Here is a 22,983-nt window from a genome sequence, read left to right on the forward strand (position 1 = left end):
TTACCATTTTTTCTTTACATAATCACTTAAAAAAAATCTAGTCCCGATAATAAATGTATAAACTAGCTCCATAATATCTATTTTTCATTATACTTAATCACCATCTCCCGCATTAGCGAGGTAGCGCAAGGAAACAGATGAGGAATGGCCCAACCCACCCACATTCACATGCATATACATAAATGAACACACATGCACATATACGTACATATACATTTCAACGTATACATACATGTACGTACAGAGACATATACATTAATACACATGTACATATTCATACTTGCTGCCTTCATCCATTCCCGTCGCCACCCTGCCATACATGAAATAGCATCCCCCCCTCCAGTGAGATAGCGCCAAGAAAGGACAAAAAAAAAAAAAAGGCCACATTCGTTCACACTCAGTCTCTAGCTGTCATGTGAGATGAATCGAAACCACAGCTCCCTTTCCACATCCAGGCCCCACAGACCTTTCCATGGTTTACCCCAGACACTTCACATGCCCTAGTTCAGTCCACCGACAGTACGTCGACCCCAGTACACCACATCGTTCCAACTCACTCTATTCCTTGCATGCCTCTCACCCTCCTGTATGTTCAGACCCTGATCGCTCAAAATCTTTTTCACTCCATTCTTCCACCTCCAATTTGGTCTCCTGCTTTTCCTTGTTCATTCCACCTCTGACACATATATCCTCTTTGTCAATCTTTCCTCACTCATTCTCTCCATGTGTCCAACCACTTCAATACACCCTGTTCTGCTCCCTCAACCACACTCTCTTCACTACCACACATCTCTCACCCTTTCATCACTTGTTCGATCAAACAAACCCACGCCACATATTGTCCTCAAACATTTCACTTCCAACACATCCATAATATGTATGTAAACAAGCTGAACAGACAGGACAATGGTGATATGGGAAAATGAGGTAACTGCAGGTACTGCAAGGAAAAAGAGTACTTTTGTAGCCCCATATTAAAGTTTACACTAACAAAGGCCTGAGTCACAGGAATAAACTACTAGAGCAAGGGTCACAGGAACAAACCTCTAGAGCAAGGGAAAAAATAACAAGGTACTATTTGTAGTGCCTAAAGGTCTACAACAGCCTGCCAAAAAATAAAAATAAAAAACTAGTACATGTATAAAGATAAGACTAGCACATTGTTTACAGAGGATCCTATCTAATATTCCTACTAACAACTTCTACCTAGTGCTCTTTCCTACTACTTATACCTAATGCTCCTACCTATTACTTCTATCTACTGCTCCTACCATTTTGCCAAAAGGCAGGGGTAGGTAGCACATAGCACTCACCATAGGGAAATCTAGAGTTATGAAGAATGAGCTGTGTGAATTAAGTATTGTCAAGTGTTATTTGTGACAAGGAAAGATTGTATCTTTGTAGACAGAATGCCAGTAATCCACATGTGGGTAGGGTAGAAAGAAAAGACAGCAACCTGGGTCAGAGGAGTGCAACTTGTCACCCACTGAAGCACTGGCTCCCTATGCAGTAGTTGGCTGCCTACCAACTACTACCTACCTATCAATTTATTGCATGCAGCTTTAAGTAAAACTTAATTAGAGAAAATAATCAATTACCTAAACATAAAACATCACATTATCAAACAACTTTACACCTATTCATAGTCATTTTATTACAGTAATCTCTTTTTTTCAACTTATGTTGGATGCTCCAATCACTAACAAAAGTCCACATCAAGACTGGGCTTTAATTAGAATATATAGAGGTAACAGAAAGCAAAAAAAGAGAATGAAAAATATATACAAATTTTGGAGAGGGGAGAAAAACATGTCTTAAAAAGTGCCAGGTCATACTTACTGGGAAAGACATGAGAGGAGAGAGAGTTCCAAAGCTTTAGGGTGTAAAAGAAGCAGTTATCAAAACAGCTCACCTCTGAGATTCCAATGGCTACACAGTAATATGTGATGCAGCAGCTGGTCAAGTATTGCGTGGTCTAGCTAATGGTGGGGACACAAACAGCCAGCTCTCAGAAACAAAAACCAAAGTAGTACCTATAGAAGATGGAAAATGAACCAACAATGTGGTGTAGGACAAGTGAGTTAAGTTTTGAATGGGGCTGCTGATAAGTTGCACCACTTTTGACTTGACTCCCTCAAGTAAGGGTGCAGATCTTAAACCACCCCAAAAATGAGAGCAGTACTTCATACAAGGATGGATCAATCCTTTGTAGAAGTGGAGCAACTGTTCAAAAGAAAAGAAATTCTGACATCTACACAGAACTCCCAGTTTATTAGAGGAAGACTAAGCTATTAACATAATGTGGGGTTTCCAAGATAGAGTGGATGCTACTGTAATAAGAAGTACATTCACTAATTCGAGAGGTGGAATTACAGAACTGTCAAAGAGAGGAAAGTTGTGAGGAACTTTCAATAGAGAGATGAGCAGAAACTAGGTTTTTGAGGAATTAAACTTGACCAGATTTTGTTTATCCCACTGAAAATCCTGTCCAAATCTGAGTTTAATGAAGACATGTTGCGACGATGCAGATCAAGGGAAAGAAGAAGGAGCAAAAGTGAAAGATGTGGAGGAATAGAGTGTTTTGTCATCATCATGTGAGTGCATTTAGTTATTTGTTGAAGAAAGGAAACTGTTGATAAAGAGAAAAAGTTTAAATGACATGACAGAACATTGAAAGACACCATGAAGGTGTCAGCCAGAGAGGAAGCAAAGTGATGGGGGAGGGTAGAAATAAAGAGGGGAGCTTTGGTATGAGACCCTGATGCCACACCCGGTCAAAAGCATTGGAAATGCCAAGGGCAACTACACAGGATTCCCCAAAATCTTTCAGGGATGATAAACAGACATTAGTAAGCCAGGAAAGGATATCACCAGTGGATTCTCTAATGAAAGCCAAGTCTGATAAAAAAAATAGAAATAAAGTTCTGCTAGTAATCATTGTAGTTGACTACCAGCAACTGCAGATGCAATATAATGATGATGCTCTGGATAAGGGCATAGATTAGTGAAAATGTTAAAAAAAATATTATTTGCTTTATTTTGCTTTGTCGCTGTCTCCCGCGTTTGCGAGGTAGCGCAAGGAAACAGACGAAAGAAATGGCCCAACCCACCCCCATACACATGTATATACATACACGTCCACACATGCAAATATACATACCTATACATCTCAATGTACACATATATATACACACACAGACACATACATATATACCCATGCACACAATTCACAGTCTGCCTTTATTCATTCCCATCACCACCTCGCCACACATGGAATACCATCCCCCTCCCCCCTCATGTGTGCAAGGTAGCGCTAGGAAAAGACAACAAAGGCCCCATTCGTTCACACTCAGTCTCTAGCTGTCATGCAATAATGCCCGAAACCACAGCTCCCTTTCCACATCCAGGCCCCACACAACTTTCCATGGTTTACCCCAGACGCTTCACATGCCCTGATTCAATCCACTGACAGCACGTCAACCCCGGCATACCACATCGATCCAATTCACTCTATTCCTTGCACGCCTTTCACCCTCTTGCATGTTCAGGCCCCGATCACTCAAAATCTTTTTCACTCCATCATTCCACCTCCAATTTGGTCTCCCACTTCTCCTCGTTCCCTCCACCTCCGACACATATATCCTCTTGGTCAATCTTTCCTTACTCATTCTCTCCATGTGCCCAACCATTTCAAAACACCCTCTTCTGCTCTCTCAACCACGCTCTTTTTATTTCCACACATCTCTCTTACCCTTACATTACTTACTCGATCAAACCACCTCACACCACCCATTGTCCTCAAACATCTCATTTCCAGCACATCCACCCTCCTGCGCACAACTCTATCCATAGCCCACGCCTCGCAACCATACAACATTGTTGGAACCACTATTCCTTCAAACATACCCATTTTTGCTTTCCGAGATAATGTTCTCGACTTCCAAACATTCTTCAAGGCTCCCAGGATTTTCGCCCCCTCCCCCACCATATGATTCACTTCCGCTTCCATGGTTCCATCCGCTGCCAAATCCACTCTCGGATATCTAAAACACTTTACTTCCTCCAGTTTTTCTCCATTCAAACTTACCTCCCAATTGACTTGACCCTCAACCCTACTGTACCTAATACCCTTGCTCTTATTCACATTTACTCTCAACTTTCTTCTTTCACACCCTTTACCAAACTCAGTCACCAGCTTCTGCAGTTTCTCACATGAATCAGCCACCAGCGCTGTATCATCAGCGAACAACAACTGACTCACTTCCCAAGCTCTCTCATCCACAACAGACTTCATACTTGCCCCCTTTCCAAAACTCTTGCATTCACCTCCCTAACAACCCCTCACCTCCCTAACAACCCCATCCATAAACAAATTAAACAACCATGGAGACATTACACACCCCTGCCGCAAACCTACATTCACTGAGAACCAATCACTTTCCTCTCTTCCTACACATACACATGCCTTACATCCTCGATAAAAACTTTTCACTGCTTCTAACAACTTGCCTCTCACACCATATATTCTTAATACCTTCCACAGAGCATCTCTATCAACTCTATCATATGCCTTCTCCAGATCCATAAATGCTACATACAAATCCATTTGCTTTTCTAAGTATTTCTCACATACATTCTTCAAAGCAAACACCTGATCCACACATCCTCTACCAATTCTGAAACCACACTGCTCTTCCCCAATCTGATGCTCTGTACATGCCTTCACCCTCTCAATCAATACCCTCCCATATAATTTACCAGGAATACTCAACAAACTTATACCTCTGTAATTTGAGCACTCACTCTTATTCCCTTTGCCTTTGTACAATGGCACTATGCACACATTCCGCCAATCCTCAGGCACCTCACCATGAGTCATACATACATTAAATAACCTTACCAACCAGTCAACAATACAGTCACCCCCTTTTTTAATAGATTCCACTGCATCCAAACCTGCTGCTTTGCCGGCTTTCATCTTCCGCAAAGCTTTTACTACCTCTTCTCTGTTTACCAAATCATTTTCCCTAACCCTCTCACTTTGCACACCACCTCGACCAAAACACCCTATATCTGCCACTCTATCATCAAACGCATTCAACAAACCTTCAAAATACTCACTCCATCTCCTTCTCGCATCACTACTACTTGTTATCACCTCCCCATTAGTGCCCTTCACTGAAGTTCCCATTTGCTCCCTTGTCTTACGCACTTTACCTCCTTCCTGAACATCTTTTTTTTTTATTATTATTTTTCTATTTTGCTTTGTCGCTGTCTAACGCGTTTGCAAGGTAGCGCAAGGAAACAGACGAAAGAAATGGCCCAACCCACCCCCATACACATGTATATACACACACATCCACCCACGCAAATATACATACCTATACATCTCAATGTACACATATATATACACACACAGACACATACATATATACCCATGCACACAATTCACACTGTCTGCCTTTATTCATTCCCATCGCCACCTCGCCACACATGGAATACCATCCCCCTCTCCCCTCATGTGTGCGGGGTAGCGCTGGGAAAAGACAACAAAGGCCTCATTCGTTCACACTTAGTCTCTAGCTGTCATGCAATAATGCCCGAAACCACAGCTCCCCTTCCACATCCAGGCCCCACACAGCTTTCCATGGTTTACCCCAGATGCTTCACATGCCCTGATTCAATCCACTGACGGCACGTCAACCCCGGTATACCACATCGATCCAATTCACTCTATTCCTTGCCCGCCTTTCACCCTCTTGCATGTTCAGGCCCCGATCACTCAAAATCTTTTTCACTCCATCTTTCCACCTCCAATTTGGTCTCCCACTTCTCCTCGTTCCCTCCACCTCTGACACATATATCCTCTTGGTCAATCTTTCCTCACTCATTCTCTCCATGTGCCCAAACCATTTCAAAACACACTCTTCTGCTCTCTCAACCACGCTCTTTTTATTTCCACACATCTCTCTTACCCTTACATTACTTACTCGATCAAACCACCTCACACCACCCATTGTCCTCAAACATCTCATTTCCAGCACATCCAACCTCCTGCGCACAACTCTATACATATCCCACGCCTTGCAACCATACAACATTGTTGGAACCACTATTCCTTCAAACATACTCATTTTTGCTCTCCGAGATAATGTTCTCGACTTCCACACATTCTTCAAGGCTCCCAGGATTTTCGCCCCCTCCCCCACCCTATGATTCACTTCCACTTCCATGGTTCCATCCGCTGCCAGATCCACTCCCAGATATCTAAAACACTTTACTTCCCCCAGTTTTTCTCCATTCAAACTTACCTCCCAATTGACTTGACCCTCAACCCTACTGTACCTAATAACCTTGCTCTTATTCACATTTACTCTTAACTTTCTTCTTACGCACACTTTACCAAACTCAGTCACCAGCTTCTGCAGTTTCTCACATGAATCAGCCACCAGCGCTGTATCATCAGCGAACAACAACTGACTCACTTCCCAAGCTCTCTCATCCACAACAGACTTCATTCTTGCCCCTCTTTCCAAAACTCTTTATATTCTTTTTATTCTCCCTAAAATTTAATGATACTCTCTCACCCCAACTCTCATTTGCCCTCTTTTTCACCTCTTGCACCTTTCTCTTGACCTCCTGTCTCTTTCTTTTATACATCTCCCACTCAATTGCATTTTTTCCCTGCAAAAATCGTCCAAATGCCTCTCTCTTCTCTTTCACTAATAATCTTACTTCTTCATCCTACCACTCACTACCCTTTCTAATCTGCCCACCTCCCACGCTTCTCATGCCACAAGCATCTTTTGCGCAATCCATCACTGATTCCCTAAATACATCCCATTCCTCCCCCACTCCCCTTACTTCCATTGTTCTCACCTTTTTCCATTCTGTACTCAATCTCTCCTGGTACTTCCTCACACAAGTCTCCTTCCCAAGCTCACTTACTCTCACCACCTTCTTCACCCCAACATTCATTCGTCTTTTCTGAAAACCCATACAAATCTTCACCTTAGCCTCCACAAGATAATGATCAGACATCCCTCCAGTTGCACCTCTCAGCACATTAACATCCAAAAGTCTCTCTCGCGCGCCTGTCAATTAACATGTAATCCAATAACGCTCTCTAGCCATCTCTCCTACTTACATACGTATACTTACGTATATCTCTCTTTTTAAACCAGGTATTCCCAATCACCAGTCCTTTTTCAGCACATAAATCTACAAGCTCTTCACCATTTCCATTTACAACACTGAACACCCCATGCTGTGCACAGCATTACATATGGCTCAGATCTAAACAGCAAAGGTTTACAGGCTACACAATATACTGTTATCTATATCATATATTGTCAATGTGACATTTGCTGGGGTGGGGTTATCTGAGTATTGGGGGCTATAGTGTAAGTCAGGGGAAAGCTTTTATTTCTACAGAAGTCTGCACGTTTACAAATGAAACAAATTATCTGTCTACCTATCTATATCTCTGGTGCCTATTCCCTCAAGGGGAAGATCATGATAAAAGTCTTCATAATTGGCAAATCTGAGTGCTGCTTCTTAGTTTAGTGCCTCACCCTTAACAGGCCATGGGCAGAGGGCATTTCTAACACAGTCTTTTTTTACAAAGGCTCCTACCTAAAGTTACTACCACTACCAACTACTACCTAATGTTCTAACTTACTACTTCTATTAAATGTTCCCACCTAATGTCATTACTACTACCAAATGTTTCTACCAAATGAGCTGTAATGTTTCTTCCTCAGGGACTATGTGAGTCATCAAAGACAGTAAAAAAGAAAAAAAAAAAAAAGCATCAATTACCCTTTCAAAAATTTTCACAATTTTACTGGGTACAGATATTATTGTAATTTTTTTCATACTTGCTCATAATTTGCCATGTTGACAAGATTGGGCCAAGAAAAAAGAAAAGCCTAATCACCCCCATCCACACTCCAACTGTCATGTAAAGTGCTCCAAAACAGAGCTCCCATCAATGGCCAAGCCCCGCCAGGTGTTCCATAATTTTTTCAACAATAAGTTCTCATTCAGCCCATTGACACAATGTCACAACCTATACACAACATAGCACCAAAATGCTTTATCCCATTCTCACCTTACACCTTCCTGAATGTACAGCTCCTGATAACTATATGCCTATTTCATTCTATCTTTCCAAACAATCAGTATCCATAGAGACATTTAAAAGAACATATGATAAATGGCTGAAGTTGATTCCTGATGAGCCTCAGAACAACAATTGCAAGAGGAACATACTCTAAGAAGAACAAAATACTGAGTGAAATATGATTTGGAGCAATTTTTCTTTTATCCTCGTGTGGTCTTTAGAGGTCATAAACCCCAATAACCCGACTTGAACTAGGCTGTTAGGTTGTTGGTTGACCAAGTTATTAGAAGCTGATGCCTTCAGGCTCACACAGCCTCCACAGCCTGGCTGGTCTTTTAAACTGTAAATACTTGTCCTGGACACTTAAACTTCACTGTGCATCTCATGGTGTTTCTGATGATTAAAGGTAAGATGTTGAAAAGTCTCAAGCCCTACATGTTTAAAGTACTATAATTTTTTGTGAATATCACATCTTTTGATTTCTGACAGTATTTTAGTCTTCCATGGCTGTTCTGCCAATGGGAAGTTGTTGCCAAGTGTAAGCTGGGGACTATGCCATCTAGAATTTTCTAAACATAGGTGAAAATATATCTCTCCCATTTTTCCTTCAAGGAGTACAGTCTCATGATTTCAGCCATTCCCCACAATACAAGAGATGATAATGGGGAACTATGATGCATTTTAGAGATTAACTGAATCAATGAAAACCTCATTCATCTTCCTATAGCAGCCATGATTTACCTTACTTTGTCAATATTACTACTGAAATACACCAAAAATATCAAGTACGTTTGCATCCTAGCACATGTGCAGAATGTTCAATGGGCCAGGTTCATACACTGCAACACATCTATGTGAAGACAGATGGGTAAGGTAAATTCTGATTACCATGGGAAGTTTTAGTAAGGTTTTCCCATTGTTCTGTTGAATTTCAGAAATGTTTCATTCAATGATAGAATAATCAGTTCCTCATTTTCCTAGGATTCATGGCTCTTCCCACCAATGACATTAAAGTTGTATAAGTGCTATAAATCTTCACTAACCTCATTTTCAATACAGAGTTCACAATCACTGCAAACCATGCTATTTCAAAGTTAGACACACCATGACAAGCTACTCAGTTAAGTGTCCAAAGTATCTGTATTAATTTTTTTTCTTATTCTATGACAACAAATGTTCAGGGTTACCACCACAGAAATAACTCGGGGATTGGGAATAAATGCACATCAAGGTTTCCTTACATTTAGGAGAAATGACTCAAACTGGTGGACTGAGATTTAGAGCATTACCTTTCATCTATAATTAATAAATGTGATAGTGAAAAGGGTTATGATTAGGGAAAATTTGGGGAACAATAAGCGAAACACTTCTAGAAACCGAAAGAACCTATTAAAGCCACATCCACCTTCCAGTGGCAACCTAAATTTCATCATATTTACAAAATGACATGTTTGCATTCAGTTGCTGGGAGAATACCTCTGCTGAATGTTTCCCTCAATGCATGCCGCTAATTTGGGAGAAGGAAATGATGCAGTTTTCTGTTTACCCTGCCTACAATAATGAATCATAATGTAAATCTCAGACCAAAGATGAAGTCAGGTGAGTTTTGTTTTCATAGGTTCTGACGATCTCTGCTACTTTAACTTCTGCCTCATTTTCCTTGATCATAGTAGACTCCAATCTCGTTTATCTATCATTCATATGACAAAAGTTATTCTCCTGTCTCAATTACTTTTATTAGCAAAGGCCCATTGGTAAGAACTTCCTTCAGATCTATAAATCATAAGGTGACCCTAAACAGTAACACTACCCAAATAGCCTGATGTGGGTTGGACTTTGAAGATGTGGGAAAGTGTGGCCTTGAATAATGTAAAGCTGAGGAAAAGCCATCACAGTCAAGCTACCTAGTTAATCCATTATGCACACAAAATACAATTAACCCATTAGAAATTCTAAGTGAAATAAGACGACGGTACTGAGGTAATGTACACTTTTACAAGTTCAGGTTATTAAAGCACAACGCAGACCAAGAACAAAACTAAGTAGCATCTTACATACTATGGGGAACAAGCTGACAAACCTGGGCAGGCGGTGACAGTGGTTGCGGTATATCGTATACCAGTGTTGATTCTAATACGAAAAAAAAAATCAATTACTGCGTTACTCACCAGTCTAAACTGTGTTGAAATTATCATGTAAGGCATGACTTCCTCCTTAACTGGTCACACTGCTAACTGTGCTACACTACTACTGGGCACACACTGATCACCGTGTGAATCACACTCTTATTACTATACACTTAGATTATGTCAAATACACACTTAAGTCATTCACACTTGTTATGTGAGCTTAGGGAAATCAACAAATGTGCTTCGAACATATCAGGTGACGTCAATACAGCAGTGTACGAACCTGCTCTGCCTCGGGCGGTCTTGACCCCGGCAACAACTCAGTCTTGTTGTGGTCTGTATTTCTCCATACGACTCAGGTAGAACACTACGTCTGTAGTCAGTCAGTCTAAAGACTCTCCTTGCTTCTCAGCAATGCACTTCATTCACTATACTGTGTGTAAGTGAAAGGAAATAATGGAATATCTTATCCTTCAGCAGTCGACATGTTAGGTTTTCTGTAGGAGTTACAGATGAATGATAATTAAACTGTCTAATGTTGGGGAGGATTATGGCCTGCTAACATGCAATGGAATAAGAAATAAAAGAACATCGCAATTTCATCAATCCATAGTCATAACGCTAGGATGTGATTACAAGTAAAGAGTAGTTTTACACTCGCGTTACCTTGCGAGCAGACAGTATGAATTATGTACATGTGTATATATGCATATATATTCCCATCGCCACCCCGCCACACATGAAATGACAACCCCCTCCCCTGTATATATGTATATATATTCTCATCTCCACCCCGCCACACATGAAATAACAACCCCCTCCCCTTCATGTGCGCGAGGTAGCGCTAGGAAGACAACAAAGGCCCCATTCGTTCACACTCAGTCTCTATCTGTCATGTAATAATGCACCGAAACCACAGCTCCCTTTCCACATCCAGGCCCATCAGACCTTTCCATGGTTTACCCCAGACGCTTCACATGCCCTGATTCAATCCATTGACAGCACGTCGACCCCGGTATACCACATCGTTCCAATTCACTCTATTCCTTGCACGCCTTTCACCCTCCTGCATGTTCAGGCCCCGATCACTCAAAATCTTTTTCACTCCATCTTTCCACCTCCAATTTGGTCTCCCACTTCTCCTCGTTCCCTCCACCTCTGACACATATATCCTCTTGGTCAACCTTTCCTCACTCATTCTCTCCATGTGACCAAACCACTTCAAAACACCCTCTTCTGCTCTCTCAACCACACTCTTTTTATTACCACACATCTCTCTTACCCTATTATTACTTACTCGATCAAGCCACCTCACACCACATATTGTCCTCAAACATCTCATCTCCAGCACATCCACCCTCCTGCGCATAACTCTATCCATAGCCCACGCCTCGCAACCATACAACATTGTTGGAACCACTATTCCTTCAAACATACCCATTTTTGCTTTCCGAGATAATGTTCTTGACTTCCACATATTCTTCAAGGCTCCCAGAATTTTCGCCCCCTCCCCCACCCTATGATTCACTTCCGCTTCCATGGTTCCATCCGCTGCCAAATCCACTCTCAGATATCTAAAACACTTCACTTCCTCCAGTTCTTCTCCATTCAAACTTACCTCCCAACTGACTTGACCCTCAACCCTACTGTACCTAATAACCTTGCTCTTATTCACATTTACTCTCAACTTTCTTCTTTCACACACTTTACCAAACTCAGTCACCAGCTTCTGCAGTTTCTCACATGAATCAGCCACCAGCGTTTTATCATCAGCGAACAACAACTGACTGTATACGTTGAGATGTATAGGTATGTATATGTGCGTGTGTGGACGTGTATTGTCTATGTTCCTTCCTGATTATTACGTGTTTGCAATCCAGAGTTTATTAATGATGAGTTTGAAAAGATATATTCTACTGGATCCAAAAAACCTAGATCTTTCATTGATAAATCTCTTAAGCTGGCAAAGAAATCATTTTATCGAGTTATACCCAAACCTGCCTTTGACATCAAGAACCTTTTAATTTTCCCTTTTAGTAATAATTTTACTTTACTGCCATGTTACTTAAATTCTTAAATGTAAATGTCAACACTACAAAAACATCTTAATCAGAAACTCCCCAGAAACTTCTGCAGGATGCATCTATATAATACCATGTAGAAAGTGTGATAAGTTTTATGTTGGGCAGACTGGTAAGGATCTATCTATTAGACTTTAGCAACACAAATATAGTATAAGAACAAGACAAGAATCAAATGCTTTGTTTAATCATGTTAAAAATCATGATTTATTGTATTGATTGGAGCAATACTACTTGTTATTAACTCTCATTCTTATACCACGAGCTATATAATTGAATCTTCTATCATTAATTATAATAGAATTGTAACATTAATAGTAGTGGAGGTCTATACAAATCGGATAGCACTAACATCTAAATAATCATCTTATGTGACTATAGATGCCTGATTTCATGATGTACATACATGAAAAACTCCATAGAAAAATTACATTGGAGCCGGTGAAGTATTTAGTTAAGGAATATTAATGATAGTTAATATTAAAATAAAATAGTTTACCATATAAATATTTAATATTCTAATATCGAATTTTGCTATCTCGGAAAACGAATAAGTTTTATGGGATCCTAATATAAGATGCCACATGTTCTTAAAAGACCCACTTTATCTCGACTTTAAAGAGTGATTCATTACATATTCTATGATTATTAGTCAGGCTCAGAATATAGCTCAAATACAATTGATAAGGTAAAACAGTGGTGCGGAGTTCCACTATGTAATTATTGCCTGAATGAATTTTAAGTAAAGACCCAAGCACTTGAATACTTTCAAAATACATAGTTTCACATAAGGGATAAAAGTAACTAAACTTCAAAATAAAAAGTTCACTACATTAGATTATTCACAAACCTCTGGTTTTATGAAAGAAGAGTTTTACTAATTTCGTAAGATCTGTTCCACTCATGGTACAGTCTGGTCCTCATGGTTTTAATACAGTCTTGAGCCGCACACGACCTGTTGCCTGGCAGCGTGAGGATATAGCTGTCAAACTTGTGGTGGTGTGGCCAGGCCTGCAGTAACTCAGTTCGATGACCACTGAGAGAACCTGGACCCCACGACTGAGGACGGTATATCTCAGGTCCCCATACCCTCGCTCCAGGTCAGGACCCCATACTATCGCACCAGGTCAGGTCCCCATACTCTCGCACCAGGTTAAATCTCCATACCATCGCACCAGGTCAAGTCCCCATACTCTCGCACAAGATCAGGTCCCCATACCCTCGTACCAGGTCAGGTTCCCATACCCTCGCACCAGGTCAGGGCCCTTCCAGGACTGTCAGCCTAGAGGGATCCACTAATCGCCCGTCCTTTGTCTCCCCGGCAGCGCCTCCTTCAGGCACAACAAAACCCCACCGACGTCAATTTTCCCGCCATGTAAAGTGGTGGGTTGGCGGCCGCTGGTGGCTCCCACGGGGCTGCAACCACAGATGAGGAAACTGTCTTTTGTCGTCTCCTTTAGACGCCATTCTGTCCGGCAGGAGTCGTTTCTGAAGCAATTATGAGTTTAGAAAGAGTGAGAATAAATCAGAACCGCCGTGGCAGCGGGTGTTGATTACCCAGAGGGGGAGGCGGTTCGCGTCCTCAAATGGTAGAAAATTAGGAAGACGTCTCGTGGGGAGCCCGCTTGTTGTTCTCAGCTCGCAATCAATGGTGTCCCGGCTGCTGCTGCTGCTGCTGCTGGCCGGGCCAGGCAAGCAACAATACTCGTTCCTCGTCCTCGTCTCTACACAATTCTGCCATTAACTATACCTTCCCTGTCGTCCTCACCACTATTATCACCATCACCATCACCGTCACTATCATCACCATCACTATCATCACCCTCACCACTCCCCTCAATACCAACCTAACCATCACTACTATCACCACCATTATCACCACCATTCACCACTTCCATCGTTCTCACCACCACTATCTTGAGGCCGTCGTATCACCTTCTATCTTCCGTCATAAAGTGATCTTTTGTATCTATTCATTACTTCAATAATTTTTTTCCAACTACCATTATCCCCACCATCTCCCAGGTGTCACCAGCATTATCAGAAAATACACAAACGTTACCAGAGGAAGGATAATTAAATATTGAAGATTCTCTACGCACTACGATGGAACCTATGCAAATTATAAATATGGACAGTATCAAATGAAATCCGGCCTTGACAGATGTAAAGTTATTAATAGTAGTAGAGAAAATAGAGGTCCGGTGTGTACATTAACAACAAATATACATTAAACAATCGATATGGGAGAGAGAGAGAGAGAGAGAGAGAGAGAGAGAGAGAGAGAGAGAGAGAGAGAGAGAGAGAGAGAGAGAGAGAGAGATTGGAGTGTTGGTAAACACTGGCATAAAACCAAGACAACAATGTATAAACGTCGGAGGTAAAGCTATGAGAGTACTTGTATTTATGTAGTACAGAAGTGTTGTTGGCTATAAACCTGCCAATGTTATACTTCAGCAATACCTCTCCAATGAGACCCAACCTTCATCATATAACGCATTTCTGGACATCGTAATACACAATGGATAAAAAGTCTCCAGAAAACATACACGGGAGAATGACAATAATGATACAAGGCGTCAGAAATCTCTCCTGTGAATACAGACTAAGAAAATTAAGGTTGAATTCCCTAAAAAGACGTTAATTCAGGTGGGATATAATCAAAGAACACACAGGTGGATGAGAGGAATAGATAAATGATAGCAATAAACAGAGTATTCACATTAGAGAACTTATAGGATTTTAAACGATAATTCAAGATTAAAAAATAGAGTTGTTGACGAGTGGAATAAGATGCCTAATAGATTAATAAGTACATAAAATATAGAAAATTTCAAGTACGTATTGGGTGCGTACATGAGTGTAAGTAGGAAGGTGGGAAAAGGAAGTGCTTGGAAGGGGTCAACAGGCCAACTGCCAGTCCTCTCGCGATGTGCGTTCATGACGCACGACAACCTAGGGTTAGTAACACGTTACTTGGGTAGAACCTTCACTAGATCGCCACACACAAGTTATCAGGCCAGAAATAGACTCACCATACAGAGTATAAGGGCATCATTCAGTGTGTGTTCGACGACAAGTCAGTAAGCGTGGTATGTGTCGCTAGCCAGACGATCAGGCCTCAGTTACCACTAAACAGCAAGTCTCGTCCACATATCTTAATTATCAGTAATTATAAACACAATGAACTTGTTTATCACAATATTACATGAAATTCAAACAATTTGTAGGTTGTTTATATCAGCTGTGACATATAAACTGTGATTGATTTGTTCACAACGCTAGTGCTGCTGTAGTGCGTGCTCCTGGTGAGGACTGTGTCATGTTGCTCTCTGACTCCACTGATGCTGGTGCTCTCCATGTTAATGGGACTCTGGTTGATACTGGTGTAGTCTACGTTACTAGAGTTATCGTTCATGCTGGCGTTATCAATGTTACTGAGGCTGTCCTTCCTGCTAGTGTTACTGATGTTCCTGGGCTACCGTTGATGCTGGTGCTCTCCATGTTAGTGGGGACTATCGGTGATATTACTGGAGCTCTCATTGATGTTGATGTAGTCGATGTTGCTAGGGCTCTCGTTGATGTTGTTGCTGATGTCGATGTTGCTAGGACTCTCACTGATGTTGCTAGGACTCTCGTTGAAGTTACTGGTGTTCCCACTGGTTACTATTGCTACTACAGTTATTGCTGTCGGTATCATTACTGTCACTACTGTTGTCATCGTTTATGTTAACGATATTGTCCAGGCTTCCTTCACAGACGCCCTCCGTGTAAGTGGTGCCGCTGATGTCAAATTCACTGTTACTGGTCCTGTTGGTGTGGTGAGAACCACCTCGGCTGTTCCTCCAGGCGTCAATCTCAGCACGCAGGTCGGGCAGGCGAGTGTAGGAGCCCTGGTCCAGAGGCTGACGTGTGAAGGGGTCCTTAGGAGACACGAGCAGCAGGTGCATCAACGTCGACTCGTCCACCACCATGTTGGACGACGCCAGCATCACGGGCGCTTCCATTACCGTCTGTGTCACGCTGTCCATAAACCTCTCAGGGCATTCCTCCGTCGACTCCTCGTTACCCTGGGTGAGGCGATATAAAGAGTACTGTAGGTCCAGTGCCCGTATGCTGAGGTCCGCCAGAGTCTGGCCATGATCACGCCGCAGCGCTGCCGCCACGGATTGCGGTTTGTCATTAGCGGCCAGAGTATTGATAACATACTCAACTTCGCCGTGGAGCCACTGGCACGCCATGGCGCATTCAGGCGCCAAGGTGGAAAGGGTGTCAATAAGGGAAGACATGGAGGCGATAAAAGCGGTAGCAGCCAACTGCGCCATGCCAGGACTCTCGTAGGCCTTCATGGTGGGCGGGGTGGCCACCATCGTCCGTAGCAGTAGGAAGCTGTTCTCATACAAGATCATGGTCGTTGAGGGATCGCGGGCATCACTCTCATGCATATCTTGCGCCATCTTCGCCATCTTGCCCGCCAATTCGACAAGACGGGCCAGACAGCGAGCCTCGGGCCCAACGTGCAAGGCCCCCACCTGCTGCATGGTGGCGGCAGCCACGGACCCAAGATGTTCGTGGTCCTGGAGGGCCGTTAATACTCTGACGAACGGCTCTATGAGGCAGGGGCGTTTCCCGTCGGGCAACAAGTGCGCCAGCTTCAGGCGAGAGCACGCAGTCACTAATCCTGATGCGGTTTGTTCCCCGAAGGGTGAGTTTTGCAGATCCTTTCTCCAGCACATATCAATGAGACGAAGCATTTCCAGACGCAGACAAAGATTGGGACAGATTTTGCACTCGTTCAGCAGACGAACAGTCCATTGTTTTAAGTTTAACGTGTAAGGTATGGTTAGCGTGCGATGAAATGAGGGTTTCCAGTTCCACAGAAGACCAATGAAGGCCCAGGTGACATCCTCCCAGCTGTCCGCCACCAAGATGGGCGAGCCCACTTGCCTGCTGGCCACGGACTCTGCTACGTGTATACCCAGACACACCTTGTGCGCCGCCACGCTCTCTGTACTTTGTTGGCTGTATAGAAAATCAAGAGCTTCCTCCCCGATGGCAATGGCTTTTCTGAGGTGGCGAGAACAGACTGACGGGTCCAGAAGCCATTTCATAGTTCCGCACAGCACCCGCCAGCCCACCTTGTAAGATTCGAGGACTTGAGTCTTACAGTGATCATCAAACAGTCGGCGGAGAGCGCCCACGCTCCGCTGTGCCGGATTTGGCCTCGTTTCCCTCACACAACACGGACATTCTTCACAGGCGTCCTCACACAACGAACCAACACTAGACATCTCGTTAACACCTGGACGCTTGTGACGGGTCTGGGCCTTGTTAGGACACACACACACCTGGAGTAATTAACCTCTGCCCCAGCCCATGCCCACGCTACGAGCTGATTGGTCAAACACACAAGCAACTTTATGCTGATTGGATGATATTCACAATGTCGTTTTCTCTCTTCTCCCATTAGTAAATCTATTTAACAAATGATTAATTTGGATGGGATATTCCAGACTGATTATGGAAAGGTGACAGGTCTTTTGCCTTAGAGACTATTGACCAATATCTTAACGTCAGCAGTGGAGAACTTTTTTGAGACAATAATATCAGATGAGTCGCTTAGAACACAACTTAAATATTCACAACATAGACTGAACAAGGCAGATCGGGTTCCGCAAACAACTGATATTTAAACAAATGTTATGTTTGACAAACACGAGCCGTCGATCATTATGATAACATACAGGAATTTTCATACAATATATATATATATATATATATATATATATATATATATATATATATATATATATATATATATATATATATATATATATATATATATATTTCAAAGGGTTGCATTATAACACTGGGCAATACTGCAATGAGGGTCTATCATAGTTCACAGTTTAATACCTTCTCTCTCCTCAATTTAGTTACCCAGATAGTGAATTGAGCTCACAATAGAATAATCATTATATATTAGCAAAATCAAGCATATCAACGTGATGAAGTCGTACACAAATACCGTGAAATAAGATATTTCTAAAGTGATATGATGCACATACAGTGAATGTCAACATAGGGGTAAAATCCTAAACAACCCTTGGTAAGATAACTGCTGACCCTAGACTAACTAACACTAACAACCTGTCATCCTGTTAACTACTGATCCCAGACTAACTAACACTAACAACTGTCATCCTGTTAACTACTGATCCCAGACTAACTAACACTAACAACTGTCATCCTGTTAACTACTGATCCCAGACTAACTAACACTAACAACCTGTCATCATGTTCGAAAAGCGAAATTACACTAACAATCGCCCATGATCTGTACACGAATCGTAGCATGAGGGATTTGTTAAATATATGGCTGACTTCCTCTTTGCACTCCTTTAAGACTCTGGGATCAGTTTTGCTTGATGCTGGGAACATACGTGTTTGACTGCAGTTTAGATATGTGCCTTAGGACACTGTCTCTAGTTACAGTTAGTTTGTATGATCTATCTTCCTCACGTTTACTATGTAATTCTTCGTCCTTAAGTATGGTTCTTTTATCTTCTTTCACAAATACAGAAGGTAGTTGTAGAAAACACTAGTCGTTTGACCTTATCCCTGAGCATATCCACACCGTCTTGTGTTGTCCTCAACCCCCCCCCCCCCCTTCCCCTCAATTTTGTTTTGTCCATGAGAAACCATGTCTTGTTGGGGTTTGATCTTGACTCAGAACAACTGTATATCATAATGTCCTCTTGCATGTCTGATATTTCTTGCTGACTCCAAGTACCGGGTCCCACGATTCACCTCTCTTCTTCCCAGCTTCTGAACCATAAAGTATTCAAATTACCTGTCATCGAATAAATTATAGCAGACAAAATACAGAACACTTGGAGAGTCATGATCTCATTAGGGACTCTCAACATGGGTTTACAAAACGGAAATCATGTCTCTGTAACCTTCTCTCATTCTCGAATAAAGCTTTTGAAACTGATGATTAGGGTAAGATTATGATATTATATACTTACACTTAAGTAAAGTTTATGAAAGAGTACCTAATGAGTGTCTGCTTAGAAAAATAGCTGCTCACGACACCGATGGTTGTGTATATAATTGGATAAGGTCGTGGCTCACCGATAGAAAAAGGGTATGCTCAACGGAGTTACATCGGACTGGGGCAATGTAGCCAGTGGTGTTCCTCAGGAATCAGCCTTGGGACCGCTCTTGTTCGTTCTATATATATATATATATATATATATATATATATATATATATATATATATATATATATATATATATATATATCCCTGGGGATAGGGGATTAAGAATACTTCCCACGTATTCCCTGCGTGTCGTAGAAGGCGACTAAAAGGGAAGGGAGCGGGGGGCTGGAAATCCTCCCCTCTCTTTTTTTTTTTTTTAATTTTCCAAAAGAAGGAACAGAGGGGGCCAGGTGAGGATATTCCACAAAGACCCAGTCCTCTGTTCTTAACGCTACCTCGCTAACGCGGGAAATGGCGAATAGTTTAAAAGAAAAGAAAAAAGAATATATATATATATATATATATATATATATATATATATATATATATATATATATATATATATATATATATATACATATATATTCATTTAGCTTTGTCGCTGTCTCCCGCGTTTGCGAGGTAGCGCAAGGAAACAGACGAAAAAAATGGCCCAACCCACCCCCATACACAATGTATACACACACACACGTCCACACACGCAAATATACATACCTATACATCTCAATGTACACATATATATATATATATATATATATATATATATATATATATATATATATATATATATATATATATATATATATATATATATATATATATATATATATATATATATTCTTTTTTATATATATATATATGTATATATATATATATATATATATATATATATATATATATATATATATATATATATATATATATATATACATACACAGACACCTACATATATACCCATGCACACAATTCACACTGTCTGCCTCCATTCACTCCCATCGCCACCTCGCCACACATGGAATACCATCCCCCTCCCCCTCATATATATATATATATATATATATATATATATATATATATATATATATATATATATATATATATATATTATCCCTGGGGATAGGGGAGAAAGAATACTTCCCACGTATTCCCTGCGTGTCGTAGAAGGCGACTAAAAGGGAAGGGAGCGGGGGGCTGGAAATCCTCCCCTCTCGTTTTTTTTTTTTTTTTTTCTTCTTCTTTTTTTTAATTTTCCAAAAGAAGGAACAGAGAAGAGGGCCAGGTGAGGATATTTCCTCAAAGGCCCAGTCCTCTGTTCTTAACGCTACCTCGCTGTCGCGGGAAATGGCGGATAGTATGAAAAAAAAAAAAAAAAAAAAAAAAAAAAAAAAATATATATATATATATATATATATATATATATATATATATATATATATATATATATATATATATCAACGATTTGGATATAGGAATGAACAGCGACTTAACTAAATCTGTCGATGATATAAAAATATGGATCTAATTGACTCAGATGAAAATTCAGTGAATTTGTAGAGGGACATAAATAGATTATCAGAATGGGCGTGTAATGGAAAATGGAATTCAACATAAATAAACGCATAACACTCAGTGTGGTTAAAGATAGGAACACTAATAACAAACTGGACAATATTACCACTGGTGAAATATAATACGAGAGTTAGGGGTACTGGTGAGCAAGGATCTTAAGCAGCGGTAACAATATATTAAAGTGTGCAGTAAGGCTAATAGGATGTTAGCAATATAACTCCTATAGTATTATTGTAACTTTATCTTGCGTTGGTGAGACCACATTTGGATCATGCGGTACACTTCTGGGCTGCATACTTTGTACTTGATTTAGATACTCGTAACCCAGTACACGATATTTAGATACTCGTAACCCAGTACACGATATTTAGATACTCGTAACCCAGTACACGATATTTAGATACTCGTAACCCAGTACACGATATTTAGATACTCGTAACCCAGTACACGATATTTAGATACTCGTAACCCAGTACACGATATTTAGATACTCGTAACCCAGTACACGATATTTAGATACTCGTAACCCAGTACACGATATTTAGATACTCGTAACCCAGTACACGATATTTAGATACTCGTAACCCAGTACACGATATTTAGATACTCGTAACCCAGTACACGATATTTAGATACTCGTAACCCAGTACACGATATTTAGATACTCGTAACCCAGTACACGATATTTAGATACTCGTAACCCAGTACACGATATTTAGATACTCGTAACCCAGTACACGATATTTAGATACTCGTAACCCAGTACACGATATTTAGATACTCGTAACCCAGTACACGATATTTAGATACTCGTAACCCAGTACACGATATTTAGATACTCGTAACCCAGTACACGATATTTAGATACTCGTAACCCAGTACACGATATTTAGATACTCGTAACCCAGTACACGATATTTAGATACTCGTAACCCAGTACACGATATTCAACAAGAACAATTTCTAGTCATCCACGTTTCCGATACATAATTAACATTAATTCATTCTATACTAATGATTGTCCTTCTCTCAACCATCTTGTTTCTTAAACTTGTCGTTGTATGGTCTATCACGAGTCTAGCACATACCCCTGTATTATAGTACTCATTATATCGACAACATTTAACACTTAGTTTCGTTCCATTGGTTATAACTTCATTATCATTAGTTGTTGCAATGGTCAGTATAATTTGTCTTTAGGAATCAGTTACAGGAAATAACTATAGACTCGCCTGGTACAGACACAGCTACAGGTTCACCGGTTCCAGGCTACAGCTGCAGACAAGCCAGTTAACATGCCACATCTACCTAATGAATCAGTCATTTCCTCCTCCATATAATGTGTTTCCTCACAGCTTTCTCCTTAACGTTATTGTTGTACATTGTCTCCCGGAGGTGGTGGCTGTAAGGTGTATGGCAGATACTGTTCACTGATGACTGAGGTCAGCGGTAGTCCCCAGAGGTAAAGACAGGTCACTTAGGTCAGGTCAGGACGCTTGGGTCAAGGTAGGTAATATAACGATGGGTGGTCCCCACTCCTCACACCACAACTGTGTAAATGTTAGATGACATGATGGTGGTGATGATGACATGATGGTAGTGATGATGACATGATGGTGGTGATGATGACATGATGGTGGTGATGATGACATGATGGTGGTGATGATGACATGATGGTGGTGATGATGATGGTGATGATGACATGATGGTGGTGATGATGACATGATGGTGGTGATGATGACATGATGATGGTGATGATGACATGATGGTGGTGATGATGACATGATGGTGGTGATGATGACATGATGGTGGTGATGATGACATGATGGTGGTGATGATGACATGATGGTGGTGATGATGACATGATGGTGGTGATGATGACATGATGGTGGTGATGATGACATGATGGTGGTGATGATGACATGATGGTGGTGATGATGACATGATGGTGGTGATGATGACATGATGGTGGTGATGATGACATGATGGTGGTGATGATGACATGATGGTGGTGATGATGACATGATGGTGGT

The 22,983-nt window shown here is 41.1% G+C and overlaps 2 protein-coding genes across 2 annotated transcripts in view; both read right to left on the reverse strand.

Moving 5' to 3' along the window:
• The window catches only part of LOC139767186 (GTP cyclohydrolase 1 feedback regulatory protein-like), a 33,856-nt gene extending 23,325 nt beyond the window's left edge, over positions 1 to 10,531 (reverse strand). The window contains exon 1 of the mRNA XM_071696246.1: positions 10,294 to 10,531. Within this exon, the coding sequence (XP_071552347.1) occupies positions 10,294 to 10,329 (36 nt within the window). The 5' untranslated portion in view covers positions 10,330 to 10,531. The remainder of the gene's footprint in view (positions 1 to 10,293) is intronic.
• Positions 10,532 to 10,542: 11 nt separating this feature from the next.
• LOC139767181 (uncharacterized) lies at positions 10,543 to 17,660 on the reverse strand. The gene is made up of 2 exons (XM_071696237.1): positions 15,371 to 17,660; positions 10,543 to 10,687 (listed from the first exon to the last, which is right to left on the reverse strand). Exon 1 carries the CDS (start codon positions 17,624 to 17,626, stop codon positions 15,980 to 15,982), a length of 1,647 nt encoding a protein of 548 aa, XP_071552338.1. The 5' UTR covers positions 17,627 to 17,660; the 3' UTR covers positions 10,543 to 10,687; positions 15,371 to 15,979.
• Positions 17,661 to 22,983: the final 5,323 nt, after the last annotated feature.

The sequence above is a fragment of the Panulirus ornatus genome, chromosome 59 (genome assembly GCF_036320965.1).
Source record: "Panulirus ornatus isolate Po-2019 chromosome 59, ASM3632096v1, whole genome shotgun sequence".
Taxonomy (NCBI): Eukaryota; Metazoa; Arthropoda; class Malacostraca; order Decapoda; family Palinuridae; genus Panulirus; species Panulirus ornatus.